Here is a 17,484-nt window from a genome sequence, read left to right as displayed (position 1 = left end):
TTTTATTTATTCTTCCAAAAATAGTAAATAAAAAATCCTCAAAATAATTTTAAATCAAGGCATTAACTGAAATCCTCGGAGTAAATGGAACTTTTGTTTATGAAAACCCATTCGCAGTATTACTGTAATTATACCCCTAAAAAGCTTTTATGGTTATTATGCTAACCACAAACTCCTCCTGCATTGTGTTCCATGCCACACTCAACCTCTGTCAAACAGTCCATATGGTGAGTCAGATTCTCTCGCACCTTGGACATGAACAGGATGAGACACAGCATTTCTGCACTTCTCTCAAAGTCCTTTTCAAATCTTGATGCCCTTGGGTGCAGGAAGTCCCCTTTGGCCAACGGGATCAACTTTCCCAGCCTTGCTATTTTATAACTAATAATCTAAATGGCCCTAATATTATAACATGTTATTCCAGGTTTGATGTTGTGGCCTTATACCTGTTTCCTGTGTCCGCCATCTATGCGGTAGATTTTTCAGGAGCAACTGTAACACTCTTGTCCATGTATTCAATCATTCCTTAATAACCATAAAAATAGCTGCTCCTGTCTACCTAGTCTATCATTTCTTAGAAGTCGTAGAAATAACCTCTTTCGTGGCTGATGGTTTAACTTCATGAGAAAGACTCAAGAATTAAAAAAAAAAAAAAAAAAAAAAGAAAACCACATGTGGTTCTTTGTTAAAATATGAAATTAGCTCCAGAATTTGAGATTGTAATGCAGCATTTCACAGTCAATTGCTTGGGTCTTTCAAACAAACTTGGCTTCCAAGCAAAAGCTTGTGATGATGTTAGTGGAACTCAGATTTCCTGAAATGTTTGCTTCGCCCTCATTTCAGAAGGACAGGTATTGCTGTTTGTCCATGCTTATATGTGATTGTTTCAATTTTGTTTTTCTTTTGTGTGTGGAGAGGTATTTATTTGCTTTCCCCTTTTCACCAGTTTCACAGAATATGTCAGCTTTTTTCTTTTGCAGTTGGAGCAACAGATCTCCTCTCCACTACTTCTCTTCTCTCTCCCTCACAACCCAGGATTTTCTGCAGCTGAGTAGTCAGTCTCTGAGCCCTGTTTTTATGCCGTGACTGTTAATGACCCCAGAACCAAGCAAGGGGGCCTTGATATTGCAAGTGCCAGCTAACTTTTGTCTTTTGCAGTCTTCGTATTTGGCACTGGGGATGCCATAGACCTAACTGACTTGCATTAATTCCAGAGACTATATAGACCAGTGAATGATTTTCAGTTGTGCCCTGATCTGTTCACCTAAGACATGACTTTTGGAATAGTGGTGTAAGGCTGGAGAATGCACCCGCAGGACCCCTGCACCTGAGCCCTTGGCTGGAGAGTGGAGCACGTGGAGTTCCTGTAGCCGAAGCTGCAGTTCTGGGGTCAGCAGTCGAGAGCGCAAGTGTCCTGGGTAAAGTCACAGCTCCTGGTTTGGGGGCGGGCATTTCGTCATCAGTTTCGAAGTAGCCAGGCTTTTACCGCCTGTAAATCATAATGGGAAACAAAACAAACCGTTACAACTGTACTGCTGCCTCAAATTATTGACCAAAGCTCACCTTTAATAAGGAAACCTTGATCAGCCTTTCTAAACAATGAATAATGAAATCTACAAAAGGAGACAGTTCCTGAGTAAATGTAATGATATATCCTTAAGTGAACAGGAAGTACAGCCGAAGAGCCAAGTAAACATTTGAAGGAACTAGTAAAAAGGCAAGAGGATGATTGAACTTCAGAAAGGCAAAGTTATGAGAGCAAAGTTAGTGATGGTAAAAGCTAAAAACAACAACAACAAAAGCATGCTGGGTCCACATCCAGTTGAGGGTCACTGACAGACCTTCTTGCTCAATGCCACTGCACCTGGACAGAGCACAGGGGGTGAGGTAGTTCTGCTCAGTTTGGGTTTGTGGTCCTCAGGGACACTGTTCAGTTATACACAGCTGCAAAGCTTCAGAATTTGCTAAAGAAAATATGAGCTTTATTATCCTCAGAACCAATGGCACATGGGAAAGTTAGCTTTTACATGTTGCTCTGAGCTTTGCCCTTGAATTATGCTTTTGGTGTTATCTAAAGTCAGTTTTATCCTTCATAGATTTTAAAAGATAATTTGAGCATTGAAACAGTTCCATTTAAAAAAAAATATAGTAGGCCGATGAATATCCTGCTTTCCTCAGTCATTTAGTATGTCCATGCTTTTAAAGAAACATTTTATTAGAAAGGATTATATTTTTATAAGTATGATGGTTTTCACATTTAAAAGTTGGTACTTATGGAGGAAAGGTGAAATTTATTATCTGTACTCTTTTTCTAGGCTAGGTTCTGAAGCAAGGGATTGTAATGGCCCCAGAAAACAATACAGAATATGTGAGAATCCACCTTGTCCTGCAGGTTTGCCTGGATTCAGAGACTGGCAATGTCAGGCCTATAGTGTTAGAGCTTCGTACCCAAAGCATGCACTTCAGTGGCAGGCTGTCCTCGATGAAGGTATGACCCCCAGCTGGATGCAAATTCTTTAACAAACTTGTATTGTTCCACAAATGATCTAGTAGTCATTCGTAGACTTGGTTTTTTTCTGACTTCTCTGGTATATAACAACCACAATATTAAACATGTATATATATTTTTAACTATTTAGAACAATGACTATATATCTATTGGAATAAATAAAATAAAAAACAAATTACAGAAAGGAAAAGAAATATTTCCTATCAGGGCCTAGGGATAGTGGTGGTGAGAAATATGGCAATAGGCACATCCATGAGCTGATGGAGTAACTCAGTGTCCTGCTGTGGCAGGGGAACAGCACTCCTGCATTTGATAAAATGGTGCAGAGTAGCACACACAGTTAACAGTGGAATGCTTGTGTTTTCCTCTCTGTTTTACTATAACGACCAAGGGTCAGCCTTGGAGGACTCTAGCTGAGAAGTGGGTATCCTGATGACCAAATGTACCAGATGTGTGCTTGCGTGGCCGTGGACAAATGTGCCGTAGCTTCTCTGGATCCATCGTGCTGCCAGGGTTACCTTTACTTCTCATTCCCAAGATGGACTGTGGCTTTCCCTAAGTCTAGGTGATCGCCCACACTCCGATGGCTCAGGGTTTCCTTAAGCTCAGTTCTCTCTGCTTAAGCACATGAGCATAAAAAGAAAAAAAGAAAGTCAAAACCGAAACACAATGAAGAGGTACAGGTTATCACACAACATAACAAAAAGATTAGCCATCAGACTACCTCTAGCTTCTCACTACCACACACTTACGCTTAGCCCTATCCACAGACAATCATTCCATCTGTTTTCTACTAAGTAGCAGGATTTCAGTTTCTCTTTTCAAGGCTAGTCTCTCCAGCTGCATCCCTGAAGCCACCCGTTTCTCCCTTTCTTTATCTTACTAAACAGCTTGACTTTTGTTTATATATTTAAGTCCCTCTGTGTTGGGTGTTGTGATAAGTTCATTAAGATATGTAGATCTCTCTCTCTCTCTCTCTCTCTCTCTCTCTCTCCCTGTATATATATATATATATATATATATATATATATATATATATATATCACACACACACACCACAGAAATTCTCTCTGGTGCACAGCCTCCTTGAGATGTAGGCTCACTTTCTGACTTTACAAGTCCGTGCTTCCTTACCTTCAATATGCACTTCCATAACATAAATATTGAGAATGTCCTTGAAGAATCTCATGAAAATTAAGATTTATGTGAGTTTTTTCTCTCCTATTTTTACTTGAAACATCAAACAAGTAACTCATCCTTGCCTGTCTAAACACTGTGTGTCTTGAATTCCATGTCCCAGCAGAAATCTGACTTCCCTACTTTGTCCCTAGTGTTGTTTCCTTCTGACGTATTAGAGATGCTCTCTACTTTCATGACATCTTCTTCCTGGTTTGACCGTCATTACCAGGAGTTAAAATATGCAAGTCGCTCATCAGTTGATGTCTTTGGTCAGATTCTTCCTTTGAGCTTCACATTTATGCCTACAGTATATTGCTTGGTGTCTCTACATGTTAACTCTTCCTGTCCATTCACACTGGTTCCTTCTATGAGCTCTATCTCATGAACACAACACTGTTTCAGGTACAAAAACTTAGCCGCCCCATTTTTAAGAATTTTTTGTAGCCTCTTTAAACTTCTTTCTACCTCACACCTATCATTCCTTTTTGCAGGCCTCAGTAGAAGCAAGAACAAACTCTGTATTGTACTCAAGTGCATAATGCTTGTGTGTTTTCAAGCCCTTAGACAAGGGACTTTCTTAGCATTATACCTTCCTATTATTAATCTCACTCACTCTTTATTTACCTTGAAACCTCATGGTTTGGGATGGGAAATTCAGTTTAGGCTAATCTTCTTGGAAACAAGAATTCCCCTGATCACCCAAATTGAGTATATATCCTGCAAGCATCGTGTAATACCACAGTTTAGCTCACCTCTATTCCCTCTAATGTATATTCTGAGTGTAGCAATAGTTATATATCAAACTTTTAATGAATTTTATTGCATAAAATATTTTTCATATCTTCTAGTTATAAAAGTAAAGTCGATAACCAGTCACCTTATCTCATTACTTGAGGGATATTCCCATTATCACTTCTAATTGGCTGAAGGAGTAATAGAAGGTACATTCATTTGAAACCTATTTACTCATGTGGAATAAATGAGCAGAACAGGTTTCCTTCAGATTAAAGGAAAATTAGTCAAAATGGGCATCAATGTAATTTTTAAAGAATTCACAGTGCGGGTGACTTATCGGGCAAAAGCCTGATGCCCTGAATTTGGTCTCTACAACACATGTTCGAAGGAGAGACAGACTCTGAAACCTGTTCTTCACCTTACACACACACACACACACACACAGAGAGAGAGAGAGAGAGAGAGAGAGAGAGAGAGAGAGAGAGAGAGAGAGTAAAGAAAAATATTTAAAGTAAGTCATAATGATCTTGATGATATAGAATGTTCTTCTTTATATATGTTGCTTTTATTGGTTGATGAATAAAGCTGTTTTGGCCAATGGGTTAGCAGAGTAAAGCCAGGCAGGAAATCTGAACAGAGATACTGAAGGAGAGTAGACAGAGTCAAGCAGATGCCAGCCAGCTGCTGAGGAGACAAGACATAGAAAATGACTCAATGCCACAGCCAAGTAGCAGTACATAGACTAATAGAAATGGGTTCATTTAAGATGTAAGACCTAGCTAGACATATACCTGAGCCATTGGCCAAACAGTGTTGCAATAAAAAAAAAAAAAGTAAGTTAAAATGAGTGAAAGAAAGCCTGACTGATAACATCATATTGTCCTTATCTACTCGGACATTAATACACAGTTTATTTGCATTTCTTGGTCTTTTTAAATACTCCTGCAATGATTTTGAATCTCCCTTTTCCACACTGACTTAGTTTCCTTTGGCTACATGCTTTAGAGTGGACATGCTAGATCATGTGGAAATTCATTCAACCTTTCACTAAGCATCCTTACTACAACCTCCATACTAGTGTAAAATTCCCTTTTTTCTACATTCTACTCGATATGCACCAACTTTAGACTTTTTGATAATGGTCCTTCTTACTAGAGTTAGGGGGTATTTCATTGTGATTTTGAACTGTATGTATATATATACATATACATATACATATATACATTTATATATATATATATAGCCACTTTGCAGCGGGCATCAATTGAGTTCATCAATCTGTTTGATTATTATTTTTTAATTAATTAATTTATTTATTAAAGATTTCTGCCTCCTCCCCGCCACCACCTCCCATTTCCCTCCCCCTCCCCCAATCAACTCCTCCTCCCTCAACAGCCCGAAGAGCAGTCAGGGTTCCCTGCCATGTGGGGGGTCCAAGGACCTCCCACATCTTTCCAGGTCTAGTAAGATGAGCATCCAAACAGCCTAGGCTCTCACAAAGCCAGTATGTGCAGTAGGCAATAACTAGCTAACATATCACCCCATGGAAGAAAATTAAATATATGATTTCATAATTCCAAACTCTTGGTAATACATGTTATCTTATAATATAGTGGTTATATCTGGATTCTTTTGTGATACATAGCCATAGAAGGCTATCTGGGTCTTACTGAGTCTTATCTGGGTCTGGATCTTACTGAGGTAACAAATATTCCTTGTTATAAAGAAAAGCAGTGCATGGCTTCAGTGTTCCTGTACCTATATCCTATATTAATGCTGAAGCTCTGCTGATATCTAAGTATAATGTACACCTTGGAAAGGACTGTTTCTTTAAATCAAGTCATAGCACCTGCCTGCCAAGTACTGGCTTGTTTCAGATCATCTTGGTGTCGCAGTCTCTAGTGTATTCTCTAGGAAGAAAGAAAGAAAGAAAGAAAGAAAGAAAGAAAGATTTATGACAGCCATAAAGTTAAATTATTGAGATGGTATTGACAATATGTTACAAAAGAGAAATATAGAGTTTTTATTTTCATCAGGCTTTTTGCGGGGAACATGAGTGGGATTGTCACGAGGGCTAACTCCTTTCAGCTCGTGTATCTGGTGTGCTTCTGTCTTCAATGAAAAGTCGAGAGAGAGAACTCTATATACCACGTCTAAAGTGTTGCAGTCAGCGTAGCGGCTTTTAAGTCCACAGATCTGACACAGTGAGCAGTCAGCGAGTAAGCACACTTCACTGGGAGGTGTAAGAGCACACTGGACTGCTTTATTGCGGCTTCTAATGGCATCTCAAAGGAAAATTTCAAAACCATGCACATTCAAGGCCGGAGTCCAAGTCCCCCGAATTGTTCAGAGCGGCATTCAGAAGCCACATGTGAAAATTGTTTGAAGAGCTCGGTTCTGAAGGGTCATTTAGCTGTCTGTCTTCTCTTTGCAAAGCGATGCCCTGTTCCATGCCTCTGGCTGTTATTTGGTGTTTATAGAATACCATCAGCACACGTGGAACTTTACTAAAGACACAAGAGCCGTGTCGAGGGCAGTAAACTATTTTCCATCCTATTTATACAAGTTTAATAAGCAGGAAAGGGCCGACTGGTGCTGAGCCAGGGGAGTAGTAATGTAGCATAGAGGGTATTCTGAGGTTTCAGATTTGATTATCTGCACTGTTGGTGCCAGCAAGCACTACAGCTCCTCTATAAAAGGCTTCAAAATAGAAACACTTTAAAAAAAAAATGATGCCACTTTTGAGTCTAAGAGGCAAGTATTCAAAATCCATCCCTCCTACTTCATGCTCAGTCAGGCACTGAGGAAGAATGTTAGCCACTCAAGAATTCCTCACCCTGGTTCAGGAGTTCCCACCCTGGATGTGAGGTATGCCGACATGGTTTCTGAGTAAGCAGTGAAGGGGTTGAGTCCCGGTAACATCAGCCATTGTGCCTCCTATACAAACACTTACTGCTTCTGAAAACGCAGAACACAGAGAATCTGATGACAATTGCTTTTTCTGCTCTAGTAATTTTCTACTTGAGAATGTATGTTAAAAGTAAATTGATTGATGAGACAGTTTTCTTCTTTTATTGACTTTGTATATAGAAAAACCATGCGCCTTGTTTTGCTCTCCTGTTGGAAAGGAACAGTCTGTTCTTCTATCAGAAAAGGTGATGGATGGAACTTCCTGTGGATCTCAGGGATTAGATATCTGCGCTAATGGCAGGTGCCAGGTAAGATATTCCTGAAACGAGGCTCTACATCCTGAAGTGATCCATACTCTGGGTCCACGGGGAAGCCTCATAACATGGAGAAATGCTTTGGGTTGAGAGTCAGGAGAACTGGATGGTTCAGACTTGCCTGGGAACATGAGTAAGAGAAATTTAACTTGAAATGCCATGTCTCCAACTGGATAAAGATGAGTGAGAACTAGGTGGCCCACAAATCCCATTGCCAGCTGAACAGATCTGTGATTTTAAGATATAGGCATAGATCTCATTCTTTTTTTATTTATGGAACGATCTTTTGTGCTTTTTTATTTTAATTTCATCTTACATTTCAACCACAGTTTTTCCCCCACTTCTCCTCCTGCTCCCCTTTCCCTACTCCCCCCAGCCTACCCTCCAACTTCAATCTCATTCCTAAAATTGGAACACTTACATGTCAGAACATTCCGGAAAAAAAAAATCAAACACTCCAGTTTTCCAGTTTTCTCCTATCCTGAGACATAAAAAAAGCAGTCATGCTTATCATATTCAAATATTTACCAACATAATAGAACCAATCAATTTTCAAATGCATCCTCTATTTTTGATAGCAGTTATTATATTTAGTTTGCTCTTAAAATGTTCATTGATAGGAACTTGTGTGTGGTTTTTTTGTAGTCAGAGGCTGCTTGTTTGTTTCCCGGCTGCCCAGACCCAAAATAATCACACAACAACTGTATTAATTAAAATACTGCTTGACCAATAGCTTATACCTATTTCTAGCTAACTCTTATGTCTTAAATTAACCCATTCCTATTATTTTATATTTTACCACAAGGCTTGTGGTTTATTGACAAGGTTCTGGTGGGCTCCAGTGGACATCTTTCTCCTTAGGCAGCTACATGGTGATTTCTTGACCCTGCCTTCTTTTCTCCTCTATCTGCTTAGAATTCCTGCCTTGTTCTATTCTGTCCTGACATAGACCCACGCGTATTCCTTACTCATTAACCAATAAAAGCAACACATATGCAGAAGGACTTCCCACACCAGTTTTTCATCAGTCAAATGAGCATGAATAGCACAGTGGTAAGATCAAAAGTTATAATGTAAACTTCACAACTCTGACACTATCACAGTTTTTCTTCAGCTGGAAGATTAATATGCAGGAGTTGAGCATCTCTGTGAACATGGGGAGAGGACTGGGCACAGGGGAAATATTGACCCCATAAGGACTTCTTACGGGCTGTTTTTTCAGAGATGTCACTTTGGGAACTGAGAAAAGAGACCTTTCTGTCTTTAGACGTACGTGTGTGTGTGTGTGTGTGTGTGTGTGTGTGTGTGTGTGTGGTCTGTGTACTAAGGCAGACCCTGGAAGTAAATGTGATCTTAAGGACAATAGGGATTAGTTTGTTTGTGAGTTATTTTGTTGCTATTTTTTTCTAAGCAATTTCTGATGTGTTTTCTAGAAATGGGAGAGACGTGAGAAAATTAGCTGAGTGTAATTGTACTGCAGCTGCAGCAGCATCTCTTGGGAAATCATGTTCTCCAGCAAATCATACATGCTATACGCACATGCATTAAGTGGTTTGCAAATTTACTTGTTAGAACAATGGCCAGTAAATTTGTTCCATATAGTTCTCTGAAAATTGCATAAAGATTTCCCAAACCATACCACAGACAAAATACACAGCTGAACACACACAAGCTCTGCATGGATCGATCCGTGACCTAAAACATGCTATAGACTTAGAGTTAGAAACTGGAACCTCATACAAGTTGAGTGTTCCAGTTTCAACATTTTGCACTCTGCTACGATGTTGTAAACTGTAAAATTGGGCTGTGTGGTACTGTCACACACATCAACAGAACATGTCTGTGACTTGAAACATCGCTACTGATGACTGACTATACATATTTTGCTTTCAGATTTATACGTTATATAATTAAACTTGTAGTTTTATTTCATTGTGACATAGGGATCTGTCTGGTTAGCGTATTTGTAAATGGATTTATTTGTAAATATTAATACTGGTAATTGTATGTATTGGATATAACAGTCCGAACAGCTCTAATCGTCACATCACAGTGTTATATATCCATGACATTTTATCGAACCTTGTGCTAGACAGTAAAATTATGCCAACCAAAATTCTCCCATGAATCTGATTACTATAATTTCAGTAGAATTCTCTGAAATGGCATGTGGCTTCTGTCTGCATCAAGATATATCAAGATTAATTTTTTAAAATTAAAATGCATCATTTGGTCAAAGTATGATGAAAAACATGCAGAATTTTCTGAAAGTGCTCTGAAAACTGGGAATTTGATTAGCTTGCTTTGTTTATAATCTCAACGGTAAAGTCACAACCTGAGTTTGGAAACCTGAATATGATGAATACAGAGATCCTAAAGGGGTTTCATGGAGAAACCTGTTTAGCCCATTATAGTTTCTGTTGCTGCAAAGATAAGGAATGGCCTGGTCATCCAGCCATTTGCTCACAATCAACACACCAGGGGTGTTTAACATACCTGCCCCAGGTGAATGGGTATTGCCTTCCTGAGCCATTCATCTTCTGCTTCCAGGTTCATATGTGTATACTGAGCCTACCAGATGTAAAACACAAAGACTTCTATTTTCACTGCTTAAGTATTTGATTATCTTATGTATTTGATTATCTTATTTGCTATCCAGATAGGCTTTCGTCCTATCCTACATGTTTCCACTAAAACACAAAGGGCAGATTGCTTTCTTAGCCAGCACTCAGGTGTTCCTGACTCCTGCTCTGTGACCTCCACATATGTTGTATTTTAAGAACATCCTATGATGGCCACTTCTGAAATAAGCGTGCCTGGCTGACCAAAACCTTCTGCTAAGCACTGCTCTATGCCTTGACGCTGCTGGGCCCTCTGAGGAAAGCATGCCTCCATAAGCAGCATTCACATGTCTTTTGCTTTCTGTGAACATCCATCGCTAGCTGTTTTTAATAATCCATGTGCTTTCCAGATCCTAACAGTTTCGATATCAGTCACAAACAGATCCTTGATTTTGTTTCTATTTTTTGTATTTAAAATTTTCCCATATATAGGGGTCACTTGTCTTATTAATTATCTGTCTCTCTTTTGAATCTTTTCTATGGAGGAGGGTCTCTCTGTGACTTTCATTTATTTATTTATTTATTTATTTATTTATTTATTTGTTACATATACAATATTCTGTCTGTGTGTCTGTCTGCCTGCCAGAAGAGGGCACCAGATCTCATTACAGTTGGTTGTGAGCCACCATGTGGTTGCTGGGAATTGAACTCAGGACCTTTGGAAGAGCAGGCAGTATTCTTAATCAGGGAGCCATCTCTCCAGCCCTCTCTGTGGCTTTCTTGAAGTATTGATAGACGAAATTTTCCTTGGTGTATGGATACTCAACTTGGGAAAATAGAATCATATCTCCTAGTATCAGTGGCAGGCAATAGTTATTCAATAGAAAATAGCAAATGTATTCGGTCTTAGTTTTCTACAGACAAAATAGTTCTAGGAACATATAAAGATGAGTTTTTCAGCAACTCACACTTCCTTGTGTCATTCGGGTTTACGAGGTCCTGCACTCACTTTGCTTCGGAAGTTAGGCCACCCATGCGTTGAAATTCAGTCGCTCAGTAACATGAACATATGGGACCAGAACCTAAGTCCTTCCATTTTCCTCAATACTTTCATTTTCTTCAATAATTGTGTCATTTTCCAAACTCTTTGGGATACCATTCAAAATTTACTATAAGAAGAATTCACTCACCACTATTTACAATTTGGCCAATTTGCCAGTTTTTTTTTTTTTTATTTGACGTGAGTTTTGGGCATTATCTGCAGTGTAGAATGTAACAGTTTGATCATTTGCCTCTCAGGAACCTGATCTTTAGAGATGAAGCTCACCTTAAGTCAATGGTTTAATAAAGGGAGGAAGGCAACAACTCAATTTTTAACAAAAGTATTTCAGTTTTCATTTTGTTAGTTTGTGAATTGCATGCTGGCATATAATGTATTGTGATCAAAATTCATGCCACCTTCCCTCCTCCCCAGTTCCTCCTTTATCCCACCTCCCATTTTTTCCTTCCAATTTCATATATTTTGTTTTAAACTCACGGCATTCACTTAGTGCTGCCAGGGTGTACATGGGTGTAGGGTCATGTACTGGCAAATGGATTGTATTTCTAATGAAAAGTACATCTCCCTTCCCAAGTATCCATAGCTCTTCATCTAGGGATGGCACTTCATAAGCATCTCTGCCACCTGCTGGGATTTTTTTCTTGCTTGACTTTATAAACTCATACCTGCTATGAGTTAGCTTATGAAACTGCCCTGCCATGTCCTGAAAACACCTCCTTTCCTGGAACTATCCCTTCTGGTTCTCTACGCCTTCTCTTCTTTCTTGATTGTGGAGCCTTGTGAGGATGGCAAGAGTCCTTTGGATTATGCACAAAAGTTGTATAGTTGAATTATTTGATAGAGTTATTCTAGACGTTTGAGGAATTTCCACACTGATTTCCATAGTACATGTTTGCAGTTCTTCTAACAGTGAGAAAGTGTTCCTTTTCTACACATCCAAGCTAGTGTTTTTTGTCATTTGTTTTTATGATCTTGGCCATTCTAACTGGAGCAAAATGAAATCTTAAAGTAGTTTTAACTTGAATTTCCCTGATGTTGCAACTCAATCAATAGAGAACTATTGCTTAGTTTTTCTTAGTATTTAACTTTATGTTTTAAGTACTTCATATATTCTAGACTCTAATTCACTTTTGGATATATGACTGATATACTCAAAATTGGTTATTTCCTAATTTTCTGGCTGCCTCTTCATTTGACTGATTTTGTTCTTTGCTGTGTAGAAAGTCTTTATTTAATGAGAACACATTTACTAACTGTTAGTCTTAATACTTATGTTTCCAGGCTCCTCTTCAGAAAGTCCTTTTCTGTATCTATCAATTGAAGTGTCTTCTCCAATTCTCCCCTACCAGAAATTATATTGAGATTGTTGGCCCTCTTGCAGTTGAGTTAGGTGGAGTGAAAGATGAGGATTTACATATTTCATTCTACATGTAGTTATCCGGGTGAATCAGAGCCATTTGTTGAAGGCACTGTCTTCCCTCCAATGTGAATTCTTGGCCTCTTTTTACGAGTGTCTGTAGGAGTGTAAATTATATCGAGGTAATCAGTTTTATTTCATTGTACAATGCATCTGTTTTGATGCTAACCCCACGATCTTTTGATTGCTACAGTTCTGTAATATGTCTTTAAATTGGGGATTGTAATACCTCAGCAGTATTTTTGTTCCTTTGGTTTCTTTGTCTATTCTGGGTCTTTTGTGTTTTCATATACATTTTAAGGTTGTGTTTTTATTGTCTGTGAAGAATTGCATTAGAATTTTAATGGGGAATTACTGAATCTATAGATTGTCTTTGGTAGGATGACCATTGTCACATTATTGATCCTACCAATTCATGATGTATTTTTCTGGTATACGCCTCAATTTCTTTCCTTATAGTCCCAAACTATTCATTTTATAGGTCTTTCACTTCCATGGTTAGATTTAATGCAAGATATTGTTTGAGGTATGTAGAAGGCTGCCTGTTTTGTGTATAATTTTTCATCCTGCTGCTTTTTCTGAGCATGTTTATCAACTGTAGGAGTTTTAGGAGTTAGTGTAATGCTGGCTTTGTAAAAAGAATTTGGAAGCAGCCTTTACTCTTCTATTTTATGGAACAGTCTGAGAAACATCAGCTTCAGTTCTTCCTCAAAAGTCTGTTAGAACTCTGCAATAAATCCACCTACGCCTGGGCTGGTTTGGGTTTGAAGGATTTTTATTGCAGACTCAACCTTGCTATTCATGATGGATTTATTTAAATATTTATGTCTTCCTGGATTACTTCTGCATGTCAGAAGCATTAGGAAACTCCTCCTCCATTTCTTTAGACTTTCCAGTTTTGTGGAATTGAAATTTTGTTAAGTGTGTTCTTCTCAACCTCCGGATTTCAGTGGTGTCTATTGTAATATCTCCTTTCTAACCTCTAATTTTATAAACTTGGGTCTTCTTTCTTTTTGCTAATCTTGCTAACATTTTGTCAGACTTGTTTGTCCATTCAAAGAACCAGATCTTCCTTTAATTGTTTTTTTTAATCGTATTTCATTAATTTCTGCTTTGATCTTGATCATTTCTCCCTGCTTACTATTTGGGGTATTTTGATTTTGTTTTTCCAAGGCTGTAGAGGACATGGCTTAGTTGTTTATTTCACTTTTAATGTAAACACTTTCCTCTTAGGACTGCCTTCCTTATACCCTGTTGATTTAAATATGTTGCATTTTCATATTTTATTCTACTCTAGTTAAGTTTTAACTTTCTCTTTTTATTTTTTGATTAATCCAACTGTGTTGTTAAATTTCCATGACTGTATATTTTTCGTGATTTTTATTACATTTACTATATCTACTTTTACTTTATTGAGATTAAATGAGATATAAATAATTATTTGTTCCCTATATTTGTTGAGAGATGGTTTATTTTTCTGTTCCACTCTATGCTCCGTTTTGTTGAAAGTTCCATGAGCTACTGAGATAAACTTTATTCTCTAGTGTTTGCACAGAATGTTTTGTCTGTTAGATCCATTTGATCTGCAATGTCACTCACCTCTACTGCTTTTTTGCGCACCTCCCCACCCCAGATTGTAGGCAAAGACCGCTTGTTCCTTACCGGCTTCCCAGACCCAAAATAATCACACAGAAACTACATTAATTATAACACTGCTTGACCTACTAGCTCAGGCTTCTTTTGAACTAACTCTTACATTTTAAATTAACCCATTCCTATTATTTTGTATTTTACCACAAGGCTTGTGGTTGACCTGTAAGGTTCTGTCCCCAATTTAAAGACATCTCCTTCTGCAGCTACATGGTGTCTCTTTGACTCCACCTTCTCTCTCTCTCTCTCTCTCTCTATATATATATATATATATATATATATATATATATATTATATATATATTTATATATATATAAAACTAGGAGTCATTTTATTGATACTTGTTTTTACACCAGTAGTGTTGGCTTTTACCATAGATCTCTGCGCAATTTGGTCTCTGGTTCTTAGTTACCCAAACAAAGTATAACTTGCTTATCCTTCTCATAATATATAGTATAGACCTTAAGTTAAATCACACATTGGTCTGCTACTCCGGCAAGTTCTGTGCCACCATTGCTCTAGCATCTTTTGTATGTAGGACAGATTGTAGGTCAGAAGTTTTGTGGCTGTGTTGGCACTTAAATTTCTCCCTTGAAAGTACCTGCGGAGTACTTTCCCATAACAAAGACACTAGTATATAGGGGAAAAGGCTCCATATAGGCCCCAGTTCTACTTCTCTATTTATACAGTGGGTTGTATGGTTGTTGTCTTTGGCAACAGAGCCCCACTGCCAGTTTGTGGAGAGCAACCTTTTATCTTTTTTTTAAAAAAGATTTATTTATTTATTGTGTATACAGTATTCTGCCTACATTCATGCTTGCAGGCCAGAAGAGGGCACCAGATCTCATTACAGATGGTTGTGAGCCACCATGTGGTTGCTGGGAATTGAACTCACGACCTTTAGATAAGCAGGCAGTACTCTTAACCACTGAGCCATCTCTCCAGTTCCACAACCTTTTATCTTTGCAACAGTCTGGGTTGTCTGTGATTTCCATGAAATACTTTGGCCAGCAACTCAATTGAACGTAACCCAGTCCATCTACTTGAAGCCTCATTTGGTGAAAATAAATGGCCAATTGAGACTCAGTGTTCCTGTTATAAGAATCACCTTCAAATACTTTAGGAAGTTTCCATTGCTCTCGGTTTCCACATCACCCCTCAAACGCCCCTCAATTCTAGCTGTCTCACCCCACATTCTCTCTCTCTACCCTATTTCCCCTTCCCCTCCTCACCAAATTCTCCCATTCCTATCCTCACTCACCCCCAGTCCACCCCTGAAATCTATTCTATTTGTCCCTCTCAGGGAGATTCATAGATCCTCCTAGACCTCTCCTCTTTACCTTACCTGTTTGAGTCTACAGGTTATAGCTCGATTATCATTTACTTAATGGTTATATACAGTTATAAGTGAATGCATACTATATTCATCTTTCTGGGTCTGGGTTACCTCACTCAGGATAAAAATTTTTCTAGTTGTGTTCATTTGGCTGAAAATTTCATGATGTCATTTTTTAAACAGATGGATAATACTCCATTGTACAAATGTGCCACATTTTCTGTACCCATTCTTTAATTGAGGGGCATCTAGGTTGTTTCCAGTTCCCGGGTATTATGACTAATGCTGCAGTGATCATAGTTGAGTAAGTGTCTTCACGGTAGGACAGAGTATATTTTGGGTATGTGCTCAAGAGTGATATAACTGGGTTTAAGGTAGACAAATTCAGTCCCATTTCTGGAGGGAACTACCATATTGATTTCCATAGTGGCTGTACAAGTGTGCACTTCCACCAGCAATAGAGGAGTGTTCCCCTTTTTCCACATCCTCACCAGCATGAGCCTTCACTTGGGTTATTAAACTTAGCCATTCTGACAAGTGTAATATGGAATCTCTAATTACTTTCGATTTGCATTTATACAATGGCTAAGAATGTTGAACATTTCTTTTTCTTTCTTTCCCTTTTTTCCTTTGGTTTTTCAAGACAGGGTTTCCCTGTGTAACAGTCCTAGCTGTCTTGGAACTAGCTCTTGTAGACCAGACTGACCTCGAACTCACAGGGATTCACCTGCCTCTGCCTCCCGAGTGCTGGGATAAAAGGTTGAACATTTATTTGTTTCTTAGACATTTGAGTTTCTTATATTGAGAATTTTGTTTTTATCTGCATCCCAGTTTTGGATTGAATTATTTGTTTTGTTGATATCTAGTTTCTTTCTGATAACTTGTATATTTTGAAATGAATACTGATAATAGCATTGTTATTCAAAGTTTTTATTAAAAATTATATATTGGTTCCTTCCATTTTGCTGATTTTATAGTGTTTATTTTCTTTAGACTTTATCTTTTAGCTAATGTTATCTTTTCACTATCATCTCTTGGACATCTTTATTTCTTTCTTCTGTCCAAAGATTTCCTTCCAGTTTCTAGGGTAGTATGGGATTTAATTCCCATATTTTAACATTATTTCAACCTGCCTTTACCATAGAATGCTTTTCTTAATTCTTTGTTTATGTTGGATAGTATGGCCACAGTAGTCTGTGTTGGAATCTGGAATCTTTAAGAACTTGAAAAATAATGGTCCAAGTCCCTTCAGTTTCTTAAAATCGTCAATGAAAGCTATGTTTTGACTCTGTTGAGTCAGCCTTGATCTGTGACTTGACCTTTCTTTGGTCTGTACTTTCAGTGCTTTGATTATTATGACATGTGGATTCTTTTCTGGTCCTGTCTCTTTGGTGTTCTTTGTGCTTCTTGCATTTGATAAGCATCTCTTTCCTTAGACTGGGAAATTTTCTCCTATGATTTTGTTGGAAAAAGTCTTTGGACCTTTGACCAGGGTTTTATCTCTCCTCTAGATAGATAGATAGATAGATAGATAGATAGATAGATAGATAGATAGATGATAGATAGATAGATAGATTTCTTTAGTGTCCCATAGTTAGTACATGTTCCTGAATGTTTTTCGATTTAACATTTTTCTTTGATTGAGTGATCCAATTCCTTTACTTTGTTTTCAAACCCCAATATTCCCTTTTCCATATGATCCATTCTATTGATAAAGTTTTCTTCTGAGTTTTTATTTGGCTTCCTGAAATTTTCATTTAAAGTTATCTTTGACTTGGGTTTTTTTCATAATCTCTATCCATTTATTAAAATG

General features: G+C 38.0%; 1 protein-coding gene across 1 annotated transcript in view; it reads left to right on the top strand.

The window, feature by feature from the left end:
* Positions 1-17,484, top strand: part of LOC121443640 (A disintegrin and metalloproteinase with thrombospondin motifs 19) — a 167,443-nt gene that overhangs the window by 97,158 nt on the left and 52,801 nt on the right. The window contains exons 12-14 of the mRNA XM_041645465.1: positions 1,288-1,418; positions 2,316-2,488; positions 7,514-7,641. Coding sequence (XP_041501399.1) covers positions 1,288-1,418; positions 2,316-2,488; positions 7,514-7,641 — 432 coding nt within the window. The remainder of the gene's footprint in view (positions 1-1,287; positions 1,419-2,315; positions 2,489-7,513; positions 7,642-17,484) is intronic.

Source organism: Microtus oregoni, unplaced genomic scaffold (assembly GCF_018167655.1).
Source record: "Microtus oregoni isolate MIOR12 unplaced genomic scaffold, Mior012 000110F_ref0000174, whole genome shotgun sequence".
Lineage (NCBI taxonomy): Eukaryota > Metazoa > Chordata > Mammalia > Rodentia > Cricetidae > Microtus > Microtus oregoni.
Note: the sequence above shows the minus strand (reverse complement) of the source record. Positions and strands in the feature narration are given on the sequence as shown.